We start from the raw sequence: 17,536 nt of genomic DNA, 5'->3' as shown, positions 1-17,536 counted from the left end.
GGAAGAGTAAGGAAAAGATGCTGGGGGGAGAGGAGGTGGGGAGAAATGCAGCAGATGAGATCGAAGGATGTTCTTTATGCTGCAAAGTGTTTGTGCATTTAAATATAAAAAGGATCCTTTGCCTTTTAGTGTATCTTTGTATACAACTCTGAGCAAAAAAAAGATGTTTTGGTTAGCTTGTTTTCCCATAACTGCTGGCTCTGCAGATTCACCCAGGGATCTGAGTCTTTCCTTCCTGCCTGTCCTTCGTAGCAAAACTTTTTCAGCCTCTATTAAGTTTTTAATGAGTTCCCAAGTGCAGCTCGCTCACATGCCACCCCTCTGCCCAACCTGCTGGCCATGGCACCAAAGCCTGGTGGAAGGGCCAGGTTGGGTTGCCCAGGCAATGTTCATGCATGCCCTTGCTTTGTTTGCAAGTTCTAGCAATGACAATTGATTTGATCACAAGCTTGCTGCAGTCTGGAAACTGCTGCTTTCTAATGGGCCTGAGTGTTCATCATTTTCAGTAAATTTGCACAAGCATCACTGATGCCAGCATACTGACCCACGGAGAGGGCAATGCCGCAGGGCAGGGAGAGCCCTGCTTCCTGGCTTGGTACCTCCTGCACTCATAAAACAAATGCGTTGGCAACCCCAGCAGTTTGCTGGGGAATCCTGTAATTTGGTGTGTTGTTTAAAGGCTCATTCCTGGAATCAAATGATTAACTGAGATTCTTGGCTTTTACTTAAAACCAGTCCATTCCTAGCCCAAGAGAGAAAATGGAAATGACTACAGCCACATCTGTGAAAGGCTCCAAAATAAGTAGATCACCATTGTCATGTGGCTCTTCTTATTCTTAAACTGATGGACTTTTTGCCAGTCTCGTGGTAACTGGAGTCCCGTCTCCTCAGTTTCAAACATGTGGGATTGGCAGCACTTGTCCGTTCAAATCTCACGTCCCCGCTGAGTGAGCCCAGGGAGGAGAGCAGCTTTTCAGGCGAGCCTGGGAGAAATGGCTGTGCAGGGAGCTCGCAGCAAAGCTGCCAGATGGAGCCATTAGGAAACTCTTGCATAAGAGAGTAACAGCAGGGAATCTGTTCCCTTTTTCTGGGAATAGTTTTGCTCAGCTCAGGGAAGAAGAGACAAAAAGTTAAATAAAATGACATAGGGGCTTGGAGACACTTGGTTAAGCATTGTAATCCTCTATGCTTTTCCCCACAGTGCCGTGTCATGGCACAAAACCCCCAAGACAAGAGCAGGTGAATCGGGCAGTGAAGGCGTTTCTCCGAATCGCCACAGCCTGGGGTGCCCAGCTGCTGTACACAGCGCTGCCGGCAAAGACATTTCTTCCCATCTGGAAGAAATCAGAATGGAAAATATTTGCGTTAAAAATAAAAGAATAAAAATAGCAATACAAAGAAAGAGTAAGCTTTGTCTTTTGCACAACAAGTACAAGCCATGTCCCGGCCACTTGTGGTCTTTATTGCAGGAGCAGTGTGCTGGTAGCCCTGGGGGCTGCTCAGCAGCTGGCAGGGTCACCCCGGAAGGGGCTTCATCCCCGCGGCAAGGGAGGGGACTCCACAAGCTCGTAGTTCAGCTGGAGGGAGAGAACCAGCTCTCCCCAGATGGCTGATCCAGGTCTTTTGAAATGCTACCGATTTCTGTGCCATTCCTCCTCTTTAGTGCTGGCATAAGGGAGCAAAGAATCAGGGCCCCCATCTCTATCATCCCTGTGAAGAAATGTTCCAGTATTTCCAGAAAGCAGTGAGCAATGCACAACCCACTAGCAGAGCCAAAGACGGGGCTAATCGTGAGGTTGCCTGCTGAGCACTGGTTTTCTCCTCTTCATTTCTAGAGCTAAATTCGGTTAGGTGGCTCACTAGGAGGACATGGAGGAGAACCTGGTTGTCCCTGTGGGGTAAAAAACAGGTGGACTCCTCACAGCATCTCCTGTCCCAGGGACTGCCCAGCTCAGGAGCAGAAATTAGGTGCTGAAGTTAGGACAAGGTAGTGGTTTGGACAATTAAATTCTCTGTAGTCAAGTGTCTCCTGCTTAGAGCCAGTTTGTGGAAAAGCCTGCCTTCCAGGATAAGGTCAGCTTCCTAATTTAGGTATCTGTGTTTATATTGATTTGGAACAAGCAACTCTGGTTGTGGAGTCCTGCTCAGTGTTAACAATGATTTGGGAAGACATTATTTTTAAGTACTTCAGGAAAAAAGGAATCCTTTGCATCCATTACTAAATGGAAATAGCATATGTATAAAAATAATCCAGAAAAGGCAGAAATATGTGATAATTTTTTCTTTGGTTCCAGTCTGAGGGAACTGAACATCATTATGGTCAAATTTCAACAGGAACAGTATATTAAACAGCTGTTCCTAAACATAGACTTTTTAAATATGTATGCGCATGATTTGTCTTGAAGAATTTTTAAAGAGTTGGCTGAGAGGTTCTCCAAATTTTTAATGTCACTTTTTATTTAGTCTTGAAACTCCAAGGAAGACTGCTAATGCCATGACAAAAATTAAAAGAGTAAGCAGGTAATTGCAGTCCTTATGACCTAATGTAGAGCTCAGCAAAAATACTGGGCAGCTGATACAGCCTGAATAATAAAGAATTTAGGAAGGGAATATAATTAATGTCAGGCACCAGGGGCTGATGTAAAAGACATCTTTTCAAACTAGCATGGTTTTTTTTTTCAATGAAACCACAACTTTGGTTGATAAAGGTAATAGTTGTTCAGGTAATGGCCTTTAACGCATCTGACTTCGTACTGTCTATTTTGATTTAGAAACCAGACAGATACAAAATTAACATGGCACATAAGGAAATGGCTGACAGGTCTCCAGGTATCACTGTAAACAGGCTGTGTGATTGCAACCAAAAGGACAAACACAGCCTGAGAGGATGAAAAAGAGCTTGCTTTACGTCCACATTGGAGATGTGCAAGAGCTATTACTTTGACCAGTTGTGATGTACAGCCTTGAAATCAAGTGTTGAAAACTGTCAAGTTCTGAAAAAAGCTTAGAAGGACCAGAGGAATGGAAAACATGCCGCACACTGCTACTGGTGTATTTGGAGAATGCTGCAGGCATGGTCACGGTCTTGAAGCACTTGTGCAGTAAGAAGGAATTGATGATGGGCCAACTAAAAAAATGCATGACACAGACTAATATATAATAAGATTTGATAACAAAGTCAAAGTTAGCAAGATTCAGTCTGGTTTTGTTTTATGTACAAAGGATCACAGCAAAGCAGTGTCCCACGTCCAACAATTGCTGCTAGTTGCTACCTACGATACAGCAAAGCTCCATGGCTGTATGTTCGTCCATTCCTCCTCTGGGAGAGGCTCAGGGAATTCAAAAAATCTGATGGTACTTTGACAGCAAGCCCATTCAACAGCTTTTCTCACACTTTGGGAGCCACTCAAAGTGGTATGAGAATTTAACTTGTACTGTGCCACGTAGCAAAGATTTCCTCAGCTGACTCACATATGGTGTGAAGAAACATCTCCTTTTGTTTGCCTTGAACCTGACTTCTCCTAGCTGCGCTTCTTGTAGGGCTTGTACTGGAAGCAACAGTAGTGAACGGAATTAAGCTATGGAGCAGCAGAGGGGGGTTCTCCACAGTGCCATCTACACTGGCTGTGTTTAGAAAACTCAGGAATGAATTCAGAGCCTTGCACTGCATAAGCAATCAGCCTACATTGAATAAATGACTTATTGTGGCCTTAAAATAGAGACTATGTAGCCACAAATCTGCCATGGAAGTGACCGTGTGTAGAGGTCTGGAGTCTGAAAAGAAGAGAAACCTCTCTTCTTTCGATTCATTGGCAGACATCAGGTACCCTCCGCTGGGCAGAATTAGCCATGAATGGTAGATTCGTGCCAACTCATAACTTCTAGTTTTCTGATGCACAAAAGGTGATGTTCATGTGCAGCCAATGCCTGCACATCAGGTATCATGTGTGGGTCCCTCACGGGCAAGTCAGCTTCTGCAGGGGCAAATGGCCATAGCCCAGCTGGGAATAGAGCTTAGAGGGGGCACGTGGGTGGCACTAGCCAGACACAGCACCGAGTCATGTCCTCATGCCTGCTCGGACACCACACCAGAGGACAAACAGGTCACAGATTAGGCTCAGCTGCTCTCCCAGCACCCAGCCCGGAGGGGGGCTCTGAGCGCTGTGGATGTGTGAGATGCAGTCTTGGCACCTGCTATCATCTGGGACAGGCCTTTCTGCTGTAGGTGTCTAAGAAAGGTGGGAAATGGGCCTGATGATGGTGCCTATCACTCCCCATTGTCTCTCAAGGGAGCCAGGATGAGCCATGCCCTGTAAGGAAGAAAAAATTTCTGGATCTCCTCTGCATCTGGTCACTGAGACAGTCTTTGTCCTGTCTGAGGTGTCTAGCACTTCTGCAAAAAATGACAGAAGAGCCTTCTCTCCTGACCAATGGTTCTATCTGTCCTTCCCTGCCTCAAGATTTCTCTTACAGTGAGCACCAGTTTTGGCTTATCTCATGTTGGGGTTGGAACTAGATGAGCTATAAGGTCCCTTCCAACCCAAACCATTCTATGATTCTATGATTCTATGTCCTCTGAAGGGATGGAAAGACCACCGATGTCTTCAAAAGGGACAAAACCACCCCTTGGATGGCAGGCATCTTTTAGGACTTGAGCCAGTTCATGGAAGTCCTCTTAAGAGCAAAGCATCTTCTTCAAGAAATTCTGCTGCTTGAAAACTGGATTTTTAACCAGTTGGTATTTGAATGACACTCTCATTGATGGACTTATGTTTGTTTTAATATTTGTTTTGTCCTTTCCAGGTGGTTCACCAGCTGTGAGTATAAGCTCCAACAACATGTCCTTATCCAACCCAATTTCAACTCATAGCATCATGCCCCAGAGCTCCAGCCTCATGTCCACCCCTGCTGGGACCCGAATGCCTTCTGGTTCTGCCACTCGGAGTATGGGCTGCTATGCGAACATTCCTTGCAACCAACCAAGCACATACAATGTAACTTCAGGAATGAACCAAATGCAGCCACACAGAAACCCAAATCAAGTCCTGCCCGGTCAGAATAACTCCATGATGTCTCGACAGCAGACCATGACACAGGGAAACAACGTAGCGCCTTTTGGGACAGGGTCAGTGGTCAACTCGCAGCAAGTAAGGCCAAGCTTGAACCATGGAGCCACAGGTATCCCTGCGCAAAGGCCAGCCAATGTGATGATCACGGCTACTGCCACTGCTCAGAACTGGGCCCCGCAAGAAGCTACAGTGAAGCAGCAGGACGCACTGAAACCCGCAGGGGTCCGTTTCCCCACTGGGACTCCATATCCTAACCAGTCTTTGCAACGCAACGTAGGCAACCAGCATTTTCCTCAGCGTGCATTGGCACCTCCTAATCAGTTAACACCGGGAGTCCAAATGAGGCCTCCTCCAAACCAAACGCACCAGACTCTAAATGGACAATCTGCTGGCTCACTACGAGGTCTCAGCATAAGACCTAACCAGCTGAGAGGACAGACTGTGCCTACCTTGAACCAGCCAGGAACGAGTATGACACCTCCGTCATCTCTGCCATCGACCAGTTTCACGTCTACCAACCAAAACTCTCGGGCTTACCAGGGAAGTGACCATGCTAATGACCTAGCGTTTGACTTTCTGAACCAGCAAGGTGACAGTATAGGACCTGCGCTCAACAGTGACTCAGACTTTATAGATTCTTTACTGAAAACGGAACCTGGTAATGATGACTGGATGAAAGACATCAACCTCGATGAAATTTTGGGGAACCACTCGTAAGTGACAGTACCGAGGGTGAACCAGATGAAGAGGCAGTAAGGACATTAACTTTCTCTTTAGATGCCAACAACTTGCTTTATTAATTTACACTCCAGTAACTGGGCTGTCCTTTAAAATACCATGTAGGGCAACTGTCCTGTTTGAAGAGTTGCTCTAGGAACAAAACTGAAGTCTCTTACGATGAAACGATAACATAAGTGATATTCGTGGCTGCCACCAAGGAGTGAGAACGTGTGAAGGGTCTGTGCCCCACACTGGTGCCCAGCGCATTGCAAACCCATCAGTTCTTCTCACAGGGGCTGCATGGAAAAACGTGTTTAGCTTCCCACACACGCAAGCATCAGACGGTGGTATGCGTTGTGGAACATCATTTCTCTGAGTGCAAGTAGGAACCCAAGCGGTCCAGAGCTCTTCAGTCATCGTGTTCGCAGCCCTTAACTTCCTTGGGACTACTCAGCTCTGACAGCATCAGGCCCTGTGTAAAACTCATTGCGTTACAAAAACTGTTTACTTCTACAGAGAACAAACTCACATTTGGTTTCCCAATGATTTTGTTTTAAATCCTCTGTGTTTTGTAGCACACGGAAAGGTAAATGGTCCCATCCAAGGGAAAAAGGAAACGGATCATCCAGTGCATAACTCGGTGTGCTCTAGCATTTACCTTCTCCCTTTCATCCGTGCTTGCAGTGAGTATCAGACGAGGCTACTGTACTGCCAGCAGCACAATCACTTTGGGCATTGAGGGAAACATGAGACGAACTACACCAAAGCTCAAGAGCTTCACTTTGCCACCTTGCCCTACTCCAGTGACTCCAGTGACTTAATGGACAACTTGAGTGAGAAAGGTGCTTACCATTTGACCCTCACCAACTGCTTTCCCAGTCCAGCCTACAGGAGGGCAAACACATGAAGCAGGTCAGCTAAGCCACTATCCCCATTCTCATCTTAACTCACAGTGAGTGTCAGATATTTCAGCCCGCTCCTCTTCTACTGAACAGGTTTACCCCAGCAGAAATGCCAGCGTCTCTGCCTGGGGAGAGGCTACCTTTCTGATTGCACAACATTTTGGCTCCATCTTGCTTTCCCTTTGCCATACGGGGGGAGTTGAAAGAGGTCCGATGGCCCAGGTCCCCACACTCTCCACTGGGCAGAGAACAAGAGTGCTGCCCCTGAAACCAGCATGTAGATCAGTTGTAACCACCTGGGTTACTCACAGTAGGAGGCTCCACTCAGCCACATCTGTGCTTTTAAACGAAACAGGTTTGGGGAATATTTCTGGGGACCGGACTCAATCATCTGTCCCGGATTTGGGGATGGCCCAGCTAACACTGTCCTGAGCAACTGCTGTGCGTCACTAGGGAGTTAACCTGGAGGAAGGACCATTCCCATAGGCCATTTGCAGCCACCTTGCCTGGGAGACCAACAGAGCAGAGCAGTAAGGATTCAGATTGTTCCACACCACTTGACCTGGGTGCCAGGGAATAGTCTCGACCATGTTAAATTTTCTTCTGTAGACTTGGTCAGTAAGGGCATCAGAAGGAGGTGCTATGTGACTACAAAGCAGCCCTGCAGTGAGTCAGACAGGAGGATTCATAGATGGGAACAGACTTTGCAATTCAAATGAAAATGCTCTTCTTTAAAATGATGTGGTGAGACGTGTTTCACAGCCTCCTCTGAATTAGCTAAAACTAGATGTGGCAAAGGAATACAATGCCTACGTTCACGTGCCTCAGTGCCAAAAGGCATTGCTGTACCCCATGCAAGTGCTTTATTCATCCTTGTTAGTGGCAGTGGGATGAGTAGACTACTTGACAATAGCCTCTGCACTTATCTGACCTATTTCTCAAGAGAGGTTCTAATAAGGGTTTTCCAATCATTTCACACTGTCATTTCACATGGGCACAATTTTTTGTGATGTTTCAGGAAGCATCGTCACACACACAGGCACCAGCACCTCCAGGAAAGGTCTGTCGTGGGCATTTAGCTAGATATGCCAGTTGAGGCAGGCTGGTTCATGCTGCTGTTCGTTCCCAAACACACTTTTCATAAGAGGGACGAGAAAGCCTGCTGAAGAGTCCCTTCTGCTGCCCCAGCCAGTGATGGTTGCACACCCCTGCGCTGTGAAACGTGGTGGCTCAGCTGCCCAGAAAGCTCCCTCTTCGCCGCAGTTTTGGCTGGGGTGCATGTGGTCCTTTTGATATGCCAGTACACATTTCTCCAAGTCTTTACAGAGCTTTTCAGCTCAGGTCACTGGTGCCCCACCTAAATCTGGAGAGATATAGACACAGTCTAACAAATGAATCCCCTATAAATGGCACAAAACTAAACTGAAATAGTATCTATGTGAGTTTAAAGTGGAGGAAAGATCGGGTCATCTGTCTCACAAACAGGCATACACCCCGTCCATGAGCAGGTCAGCAGGGACTGCCGAAGCTCTGGTAGGAACAGACAACTGCGATGCCACGAAGGCCGAGGTTGCGCTAGTCTCTTCATAAACAAAGGGAACTGAAGCCTGGTAACTTCAACTACCCTCACATGCCATTGAAAAAGCCACCACTAGTTTCTTTACAAAGACCAGATTGTTTTCCAGGTCCTCAAACTATATTAAAAAAATTATTCAGCTGAGGAGCTGGTCCCAAGACTTCAGGATCTCATCCGGTGGCACATTCAATGCTGAGCTTTGTCCCGTTGGCTTCAGCCTGGAGTGGAGAAGACCCTGGGGCTGTGAGTGCCATCCCCAGGATCAAAATCTCATCCTGTCTTAAGTAAACTCAGCAAAGGCAGAGGCCATTTGCAGTCCTGTAAAGATATGCCTGATGAATTTGAAGTGTGAGCTTATGAAAGACTCTTGAAACCAAAACTTGAATCCAATATCATTTCTTCAGAACACTTCTATCTGAATGGAGCTAGTGTCTTTTTTCTCTTTCTTTGCAACGGCTAAGTGCACTACCCTTATAGTCTATTTTTCATCATTGACCGGGCACTCCTCGCAGTATTGGGTTGTAAATATAAAGAATTATTTGTTTTGTAAACTTTTGTAAAAAAACAAACAAAAAGTAATAATATTTTGGTAGGAATAATAAAAATCATTATTTCGGTTATATTTATACATATGTGAAATAAATATACTATCAAAAAGTTGTATTTTATACAAAATGTCAGCGGTTACCTTTTGTATTCTATATACAAAGTTTTGTATGATATGATTGTTTATTTTTATCTGCAGACTTCAGCTTTGGATTTTGGGGGAGGGCAAGAACAGGATCGTGGTTAAATAGCTGGGCCTGACCCCGAGCTCACCGAAACCAATGGAGTCTTTCCATTGCCTTCACAGGGCTTTGAATCAAGCCCTTAAATCGCCTTCAGATATGTTTGGCATCTGAGGCTCTCTGGAAACCTCAACATGAAAACATTCCAGGTTTCAGATTTTTTCCCTGAAAAAGGCTTTTATTATTATTATTGTTATTATTATTGTAACTCGGGAGGCAAGCGGGACCTATGTAACTGTCATGTCCTTGTTGCATGTATGTCTGCTTTATATTTTCCCCATATTATAAACCAGTGTTCCTCTATACAGACTGAAAGAAAAACTTGCTGTACAGAAATGTTTGTGTTTATGCTTTTTTACATGTGGCTGTATATACCTCCTAGTACTATGCAGTGACACTTATTTGACTCCATTTATTTTTCACCTAAACATGAATAGTATGTTTTTCAGTAGTTATCAAAACTCTGCCAAGTAAATCAATCAAAATTATCCCAAGTGTCTCTTTTCTTAATATGAATTTCATAATGAATGTCTGTGTAGTCAACTGCTCATTCATCTGAGTAAATTAAAATTACAGTCATATTTTAGGAGCGGGTGAGAAAAATGTGCATCTGGCAGCTTCTGGGAGCTCAGTCTGCCTCTTAGCAAGAGAGCTGGGATTTTTTTCCCTACTGACTGAAGCCACGGTTTCATTACCAGCAAAGGTTAACAAATAACAAATGGTATTTTAGCTCCTGGTAGATGGGTTGGTGTAGTCTTGGAGCACAGTGGAGTTGTCTGTGCCACCAGGCTATGAGGCTCCCTGGCGGATCTTGGGTGCAATGACCACCCACCCAAACAGGTCTCACGATGAAGAGCCATTCCCGCTTCGGATGCAGGATGAGAGGGTATGATGATATGGACGAGAGTCACCCTGCGCCATGTGGCCTCAGCACCAGAAGCTGTCCCCAGGGCTGTCTCCTGTGCCCAGGGAGATGCAGCCAGTGAGACCATGTGGAGGGGGTGGGAGACACAGGTGGCAGTGAGCATTTTCCCTGCCCAGCCCAACACAGAACAGTGAGAGCTGGACTGGAGCCAGGTGAGGAATTACCTTATCCACCACATCCCCATCGCTTGAAACCATTACCCCTTGTTCTATCCCCCCATGCCCTTGTAAAAAGTCCCTCTTTCCTGTAGGCCCCTTCAGGTACTGGAAGGCTGCTGTAAGGTCTCCCTGCAGCCTCCTCTTCTCCAGGCTGAACAGCCCCAGCTCTCTCAGCCTTTCCTCAATGGAGAGCTGTTCCAGCCCTCGGATCATTTTTGTGGCCTCCTCTGGACCCACTCCAACAGCTCCATGTCCTTCTTGTGCTGAGGGCTCCAGAGCTGGACGCAGGACTCCAGGTGGGGTCTCACCAGAGCGGAGCAGAGGGGCAGAATCCCCTCCCTCGCCCTGCTGGCCACCCTGCTTTTGATGCAGCCCAGGACACAACTGGCCTTCTGGGCTGCAAGTGTGCATTGTTGGCTCACGTCCAGCTTTTCATCCACCAGCACCCCCAAGTCCCTCTCAGCAGGGCTGCTCTCAATCTCTTCATCCCCTAGCCTGTGTTGGTACAGGGGGTTGCCCTGACCTGGGTGCAGGACCCTGCACTTGGCCTTCTTGAAATGAATGAGGTTCACACGGGTCCACCTCTCAAGCCTGTCCAGGTCCCTCTGAGTGGTATCTTGTCTTCAGGACTTGAAACAGCAGAGCCCGTTGGTATCTTCTTTAGCTGTGTGGTTAAAGACCCTCTGGCTGCACTGGCATGTGCCTGGTGTGCAGCCCTCTCTCCCCAGACATGTCCTGCATTCCTGTGCACAGCTTGAGACAACAAAGATGCACTATCTACGTTTTTTGGAGGGCTGCCTGCGATGTTTTCACTCTGGTGACTGGTCTGCCTTGTTCTACAGGACACAGGAGCTCTGTTTTATCCTTCATGTCCAGGAACATTGGGAAAATCCTGTGGTACTGCTAAGCATTTGGGTGAAATGCCAAGTGTAGGTGTATCCATGCAGTTCATGTTCAAGTTAACAGATCTGATGGCAAAATCTATCCTTCATACCGATTTGAAGTGAAAGAAGAAGTTCCTGGTTGTTGTGAAGGTCAATGAACATCACAAAAGGGAGAATTTGCACTGGACACTGTTATGTTTGAGTGACATGGTGAAAATAAAACCAGGGAATCTATTCAGATTGCCTTTTGTGCTGACCTGGTCTCTAAGTACCACGGGGAAGTTCAACTCTCAAATATTTTTAAAATGAAATTAGTGCCTGAAAAGCACTAGATTCAAGGTACCAGCTGACTGAGAAATCTTTATTAGAAATTATTATAATTTGAGGATCTGATTTGGAAAGCTCCTTCCTTTAGAAGTAGCCTGTAGGGTTAGTTCCATAAACTGATCTCATGACAAACGCCTGGGTATACATGCCAATCAGATTAGTATACGAGTGTAACTCATATATGAATGTAATTTCCATCAATGAAAGACATCTAACTTTCTCTAGGAAAGCCATACCTGGGGAAGCAGCAAGTTGGCTGCATCTCTTCAAATTTATTTTAAAAGGAATTTGATAAATTTTCCGAAAGTGTAGTTTTTAAAAAGATAAATGTATCAGAATGCTCATGGCGTATTATTTGATTCATTAAACTTACCAGTGTCTTTAAGGTAAATACTGAAGAAAGTCTAAGCATATATGCATTGGTCAAAATGCCCCTTGGTCAATCTGCATGTCAACGGTGCCAATGATGATTTATTCCTATTATGAGTTCCTTTTTCTCTTAAGGATAGTGCTTTTTTTCCATGTTACTCATCCTCAAGCAGGACTTCTAGCTGGCATAATGTCACTCCTCATAGTAACTCTCTGAGTAACTGAACTCTGCAGCAAATCAGAATGGGTGTAAAGAAGCCTATTGTACTCTCTCCTGTGGTTTCTGTAGTGTGAACATGTTAGCCTTGTTCTGTTGGAAAACCAGGCTCTCAGGCTGTCTGCAGCTGAGGCAGGAACTCCTTGTGCATTCCCAAAAGGCTGATCAAAGCTGCAGGGCTGCGTGGTATCCCCATTCGCATGTGAGCAGCAAGCTAACTGCATTAGTACAGCTAAAATCAGGATTTCATGCATAACGCTCCCTCGAAGCCAACCTTTCCCTTCATTTAAGAAACAAATCCACTAATGAAAGGAGTTTGCCCATATTTACATTGCATCTTTATATTGTAATGTGTCACAACAGTCTTGACTAATGTGTGGATCTCACTGTAGTAAAGCCATTGCATGTTAATCCTATTCATTAACTTTCCCTCCAACCCCAAAGACTTAGTCCAGTCTGTTTTACAACGTAATCTGCTAGCTTCTTATATACAAATACCAACAGACCATCTGTTTGTACTGGGCAGTTTAAAATCTTCTTGAAGAAAATGACTGGAGTGTTTTAGAGGGTTACAAAGAGAAGTTTTCAAATGCTGACAAGATAGTGCCTTTTAAAGAAGAAAATCATTAAAAAACAGGGAAAAAACATCCTGGAGAACATTTCATTACTCTCTCAACACTGAATACAGTCTTTTTGCAAGAGACTCAAATGCACAAAACAGCACAAAACCTCAGAAATTTCCTTTTGTTACCTTCCTTTTTTAAGCCACAGTAGTGGCCTATTTTGGTTTTCTTTTTCATTTTTCTTTTTTTTTTTAATAATGAAATACTGTCCTTTTTATACACTTTGCTGTGTCTCCAAAGCCCCCTGCTATTAGACCGGGTTTAGCTTTCACTAAGCAAGTGCATGCAATAAAGAAAAATCTCCCAATGGCCACCAACACCGCGACACAGTGTAGCTGTGCATTTGGATGGCAGATTAGCTCCAGAAACACTACTTTGTATTCAACAAGCTAAGATTTCATCAGAGAATGCTTACACCAGGCTTTTATGGCCTTTGACGAAAGACAAGATTTTCGAAAAGGAGCCCAAAGCCTGGCTTCCATGTACATGCTGATCAAAATGGAGATGTGCGGCACTCAGATTTTAGCCCCACAGTTGCTTGCAGAATAGGGGCACTTTGGTAGCATAATATACTCTGGGCAGAAAGAAGCAATGCACATAACCAGAAGTCTAGATAATATGTAGTAATGAACTGAGGTTGTCTAGCCTAAAGAAGAGGAGGTTTGAGTGGGGACAGGATGAAGAGTCTTTGAATGAATAAATCATTGCTGCCTATGGAAGAGATTATGTATCTCCATATTGATTCATACAGGCCAAGAAATAATGGCTTCAGGATAGATGCCAGGTGGAAAGCTTTTACAAGAGGAATAATATGAAGATGGACCATCAGAGGAGGGTTTGGGGTCTGAAGGTCTGCAGGACCTGGTTAGGCACCTGTCAGAAATGATACCAGTACGGTTCATCTGCCTTCAGCCAGTGGAATGGACTAAACATCATAGAATCATAGAACCATAGGGACCTTTAGAGCTCATCTAGCCCAGCCCCCCTGCAGTGAGCAGGGACATCTTCAACTAAATCATGTTGCTCAGAGCCCCGTCCAACCTGGCCTTGAATGTTTCCAGGGATAGGGCCTCCACTGCTTCTCTGGGCAATCTGTGCCAGTGTTTCACTGCCCTTGTGGTAAGGAATTTCTTCGTTATATCCAGTCTAAATCTACCCTCCCTTAGTTTAAAACTGTTACCTCTTTTCCTGTCACAACAGTCCTTGCTAAAAAGATTTTCCCCATCTTTCCAATAGGCCCCTGCAGGTACTGGAAGGCTGCTACAAGGTTTCCCTACAACCTTCTCTTCTCCAGGCTGAACAGCCCCAACTCTCTCAGCCTTTCCTCATAGGAGAGGTGCTCCAGCCCTTGGATCATTCTTGTGGCCTCCTCTGGACCCGCTCCAATAGGTCCATGTCTTTCCTGTGCTGAGGGCTTCAGAGCTGGATGCAGGACTCCAGGTGGGGTCTGACCAGAGCAGAGCAGAGGGGCAGTGTGGCCAGCAGGTCAAGGGAGGTTCTCCTTCCCCTCTACTCTGCACTAGTGAGGCCTCATCTGGAGTACTGTGTCCAGTTCTGGGCTCCCCACTTCAAGAAAGATGAGGAGCTACTGGAGAGAGTCCAGCGGAGGGCTACGAGGATGGTGAGGGGACTGGAGCATCTCTCCTACAAGGAGAGGCTGAGGGAGCTGGACTTGTTCAGCCTGGAGAAGAGAAGGCTGAGAGGGGACCTAATATAAGCTTATAAATATCTGAAGGGTGGGTGTCAGGAGGATGGAGCCAAACTCTTTTCAGTGGTGCCCAGCGACAGGACAAGGGGCAATGGGCACAAAATGAAGCACAGGAAGTTCCGTCTGAACATGAGGAAGAACTTCTTCCCTCTGAGGGTGACGGAGCACTGGAACAGGCTGCCCAGGGAGGTTGTGGAATCTCCTTCTCTGGAGATATTCAAGATCCGCCTGGACAAGGTCCTGTGCAGCCTGCTCTGGGTGACCCTGCTTCGGCAGGAGGGTTGGACTAGATGACCCACAGAGGTCCCTTCCAACCCCTACCATTCTGTGATTCTGTAATCCCCTCCCTCGACCTGCTGGCCATGCTGCTGGGGATGCAGCCCAGGATACAATTGGGCTTCTGGGCTGCAGGCATCCAGCGTTTCATCTGCCAGTACTCCAAGTGCTTCTCTGCAGGGCTACTTTCAATCCCTTCATCCCACTATGTCTTCACGGGTCCTCACAGAAAGACACAAAAACTATGGAAAACAAGCAGAAAGTTTTCATGGTGAGGAAGCAAAGGAAAAAAATCAGTAAAGAGTTTTGCAGGGCTTAAATCAATGAATACTCCACAACTCCTACGAACATCAACACCTCCCTTCCCCCATCCCATAATGCAGCTACTCGAATCCCTCTCTGCTCCTATTCCACATAAACACGGCAGGAGTCCTGAGAGAGTTGGGTTTGTCCCGACTGTCTTGACTGCCCCTTGAGTCTTTTTCCTGGGGGGTGAAGTGAAGGAAATCTTCCATTTGAGTCCCCTTTCCTGAAGAAAAAGGTTTTGATTCTATGCTTGCCCTTTTGTGTTAAAGTTACCAAGGCGGGCTGGCTAATTGCTGGAATGATCAGAAGGTCTCAGAGATACCCATATCTAGCCCAGAGCTTGTCTAAGTTGAAGTCTTTGTTTGCCTCACAAAACGAAGTAGGAGTAGCTTGTGTGAGGATTAGATATCTGCAGTTCAATCCAGACGATTGCTTTATTAGGGAAAAACTTCCCTCTCCATACCACCCAGAAAGGCACCCACCACGGGGTGAAGTATCGCGGGCTCCTGTTCCACCCCAGTTGAAGCTGCAGGCTTTAAAGGCAGAGTTAAAAGAAGACGCACAGCTGCTACAGGAGACAGGCTTAACCGTGTGTGAACGCCATGTGTTTGTAAGGATATTTAAAGGATTAGGGGAGAATTAAATGTTTGTCTGTCTTTGTTGTTCAACATGGCTTCAAAGCTGGAAGACAATATTAAAGAAGATATTTCCCCTTTTTAAGTACCGGAAGGGGAGTCCTAAAACAATAGCTGGAAAATGCAGGCATGACCTAACAGATTTATACACAAAGATGCTGGATGATTCTTATCAGATGGGTGAAGAACAGGCTATTCTGCGGTATAAAACAGTGATATAAAGTTCACAATTTAAAGTATCATGGACAAAAAAGCCAGCTCAAAATTCCTCTCTGGGAAACAGAAGGCAAGCATCCTGGCTGGTGGTTTCATAACCCACTACACTGGGTTGTGGGTTAACTGGGCAGCAGCAGAGCAATGCTTCCGATGGCCTCTGCCAGGAGCGGATCTCCTGGGGAGGACGGGGTGGTCACCAGTTCACCTGCTGCTGTTGAATCTGCCTTGTACCTAGAATCAGAGCTCTGAAGTTCCCAAACAGGAAACTTTCTCTATAACCTTTTAGAAAAAAAGCAAATCTGAGAGAGAAACACTCTCTGTGAGATACTCAAGTCAGCAGGTGCTTTCTGGGAGGAAGGCTTAGTTAAGGATTCAAGAAAATTCAGTGCCTTATCTTGCAAGGGGAGGAATGGAGAGTCTCTGAAGGAAGAGAGGCATCTTTCTCAGAGAGTTTATGACAGTAAATCAGATTTTTACTGAACTGAGAAACTTGCAGCTCCAGGAATAGGGCTAAAGTGGTCTTAAGATACCTTGGCACGTTCCTGATCCTGAACTGTTCTGCATCGCTTAGATGACTTTGGAGACATTGGCTAAGTTGTGGCACACGCCCCACAGCAGCTGCCCTCTGGACACCAGAGCTTTGCCTGGGGCAGCCACTCTGCTCTGCGCTGTGACTGCACGCTTGCTCTGGGCCTTTCTGTCTCCAGCATCATCTTCTCAAAACACCAGGGCCAGCGCTTCCGAAACCATCTTTAGAAAGCAGACCGATGGCTGTTTTCTGCATGAGGCAACATCTCTTCCAGCTGCATTTGGGGCTTTTACGGATTCTTCTTCACTGTCCGTATTCTTTTATACATTATAGAAGGAGCAGAGCAACGGTGAAAACCTTGCTCATTATATCTTTCCCCTCTCCTGCTCCAGCCTATCTCTTTGAATGATATTATCACTGAGATGGTTAATTTGGACTTGTAGCAATTGATATCATCCTTAGAGAATAAAAGGAAGTTCTTTGCAACAGCAAATACTCATTCTGAGCAAACGCAGCCCTGATTTCCTAAGCTGCCCATCGCCTAACACAGCTGCATTACTTGCAACTTCATAGGCCCAACAGTGAAGAAAATAACTTTGTTCATCTTCACTGTTGCCACAGTATAAATTTAAAATGTGTTCAGTTCTGTGTTAGGTTTAATCAGAGTGGGAATGTACTTTATAGAATATTATCCAAGCATTTTTACAATGGGCACTGAGCGAACAGATATTCAGGTTATTAAGCAACATATTCATACAGCCAAAGGCTTTAAATCTTGCCTGTGAAGAAATGTTTGAGCAGAGCAAGGACATTTCTCTCCTTCTTTTTCTTTCTAAAAGTGAATTGGCATCTCTTACTAGGGATGCCTGTCTATGCTACACTAACGTTACTCAACCCTTGCCTTTACAAAGGATTCCTGTGACCCTTCTCAGGGAAGGAATCACACCTCCATTTTTGGAAGCAGGTATTTGTACCGGGCACAGGGAATGTCCTCTGGGTAACAAAATATCTTTGCCCTGGGAAATTCCACTCTGCTTTGGTTGAGACATTTAATGCTAAACCTCTGCTCTTTCACTTTTCTCACTTTCCTTAGTCTGGAAAGCATGTTGGCAATGGTCCAGCACGACTGAAGCATCCGAGGGAGCTGCGAGGCACACACTGATGGTTCAAGCCAGGGCTCATTCTAAATTCCTGCTGGCTTCAGGCACTGCCAACCCCACAAGCACCTCTGCTCTCTGCAGTTGCTGTTCTAGCAGAGTTGGCCAAAGCACACCTGTCCCAGCCAAAGCATCAGCCTCCAACCTGTCT

At 45.8% G+C, this 17,536-nt stretch overlaps 1 protein-coding gene across 2 annotated transcripts in view; it reads left to right on the top strand.

Annotated features, from left to right (window-relative positions):
* MAML2 (mastermind like transcriptional coactivator 2) overlaps positions 1-9,543 on the top strand; it is a 226,828-nt gene extending 217,285 nt beyond the window's left edge. The window contains exons 5-6 of one of the 2 annotated variants that reach the window (XR_012763618.1): positions 4,804-6,701; positions 9,013-9,543. Coding sequence is in view for 1 of the 2 variants with exons in the window: in XM_075417727.1 (XP_075273842.1) it covers positions 4,804-5,786 (983 nt within the window). In the remaining variant the exon portion in view is untranslated. Of the gene's footprint in view, positions 1-4,803 lie in introns of both variants that reach the window. The other variant, XM_075417727.1, reaches the window with a different exon arrangement.
* Positions 9,544-17,536: the final 7,993 nt, after the last annotated feature.

The sequence above is a fragment of the Opisthocomus hoazin genome, chromosome 1, assembly GCF_030867145.1.
Source record: "Opisthocomus hoazin isolate bOpiHoa1 chromosome 1, bOpiHoa1.hap1, whole genome shotgun sequence".
Classification (NCBI taxonomy): domain Eukaryota; kingdom Metazoa; phylum Chordata; class Aves; order Opisthocomiformes; family Opisthocomidae; genus Opisthocomus; species Opisthocomus hoazin.
This window is presented reverse-complemented; position numbering and strand designations above follow the sequence as displayed.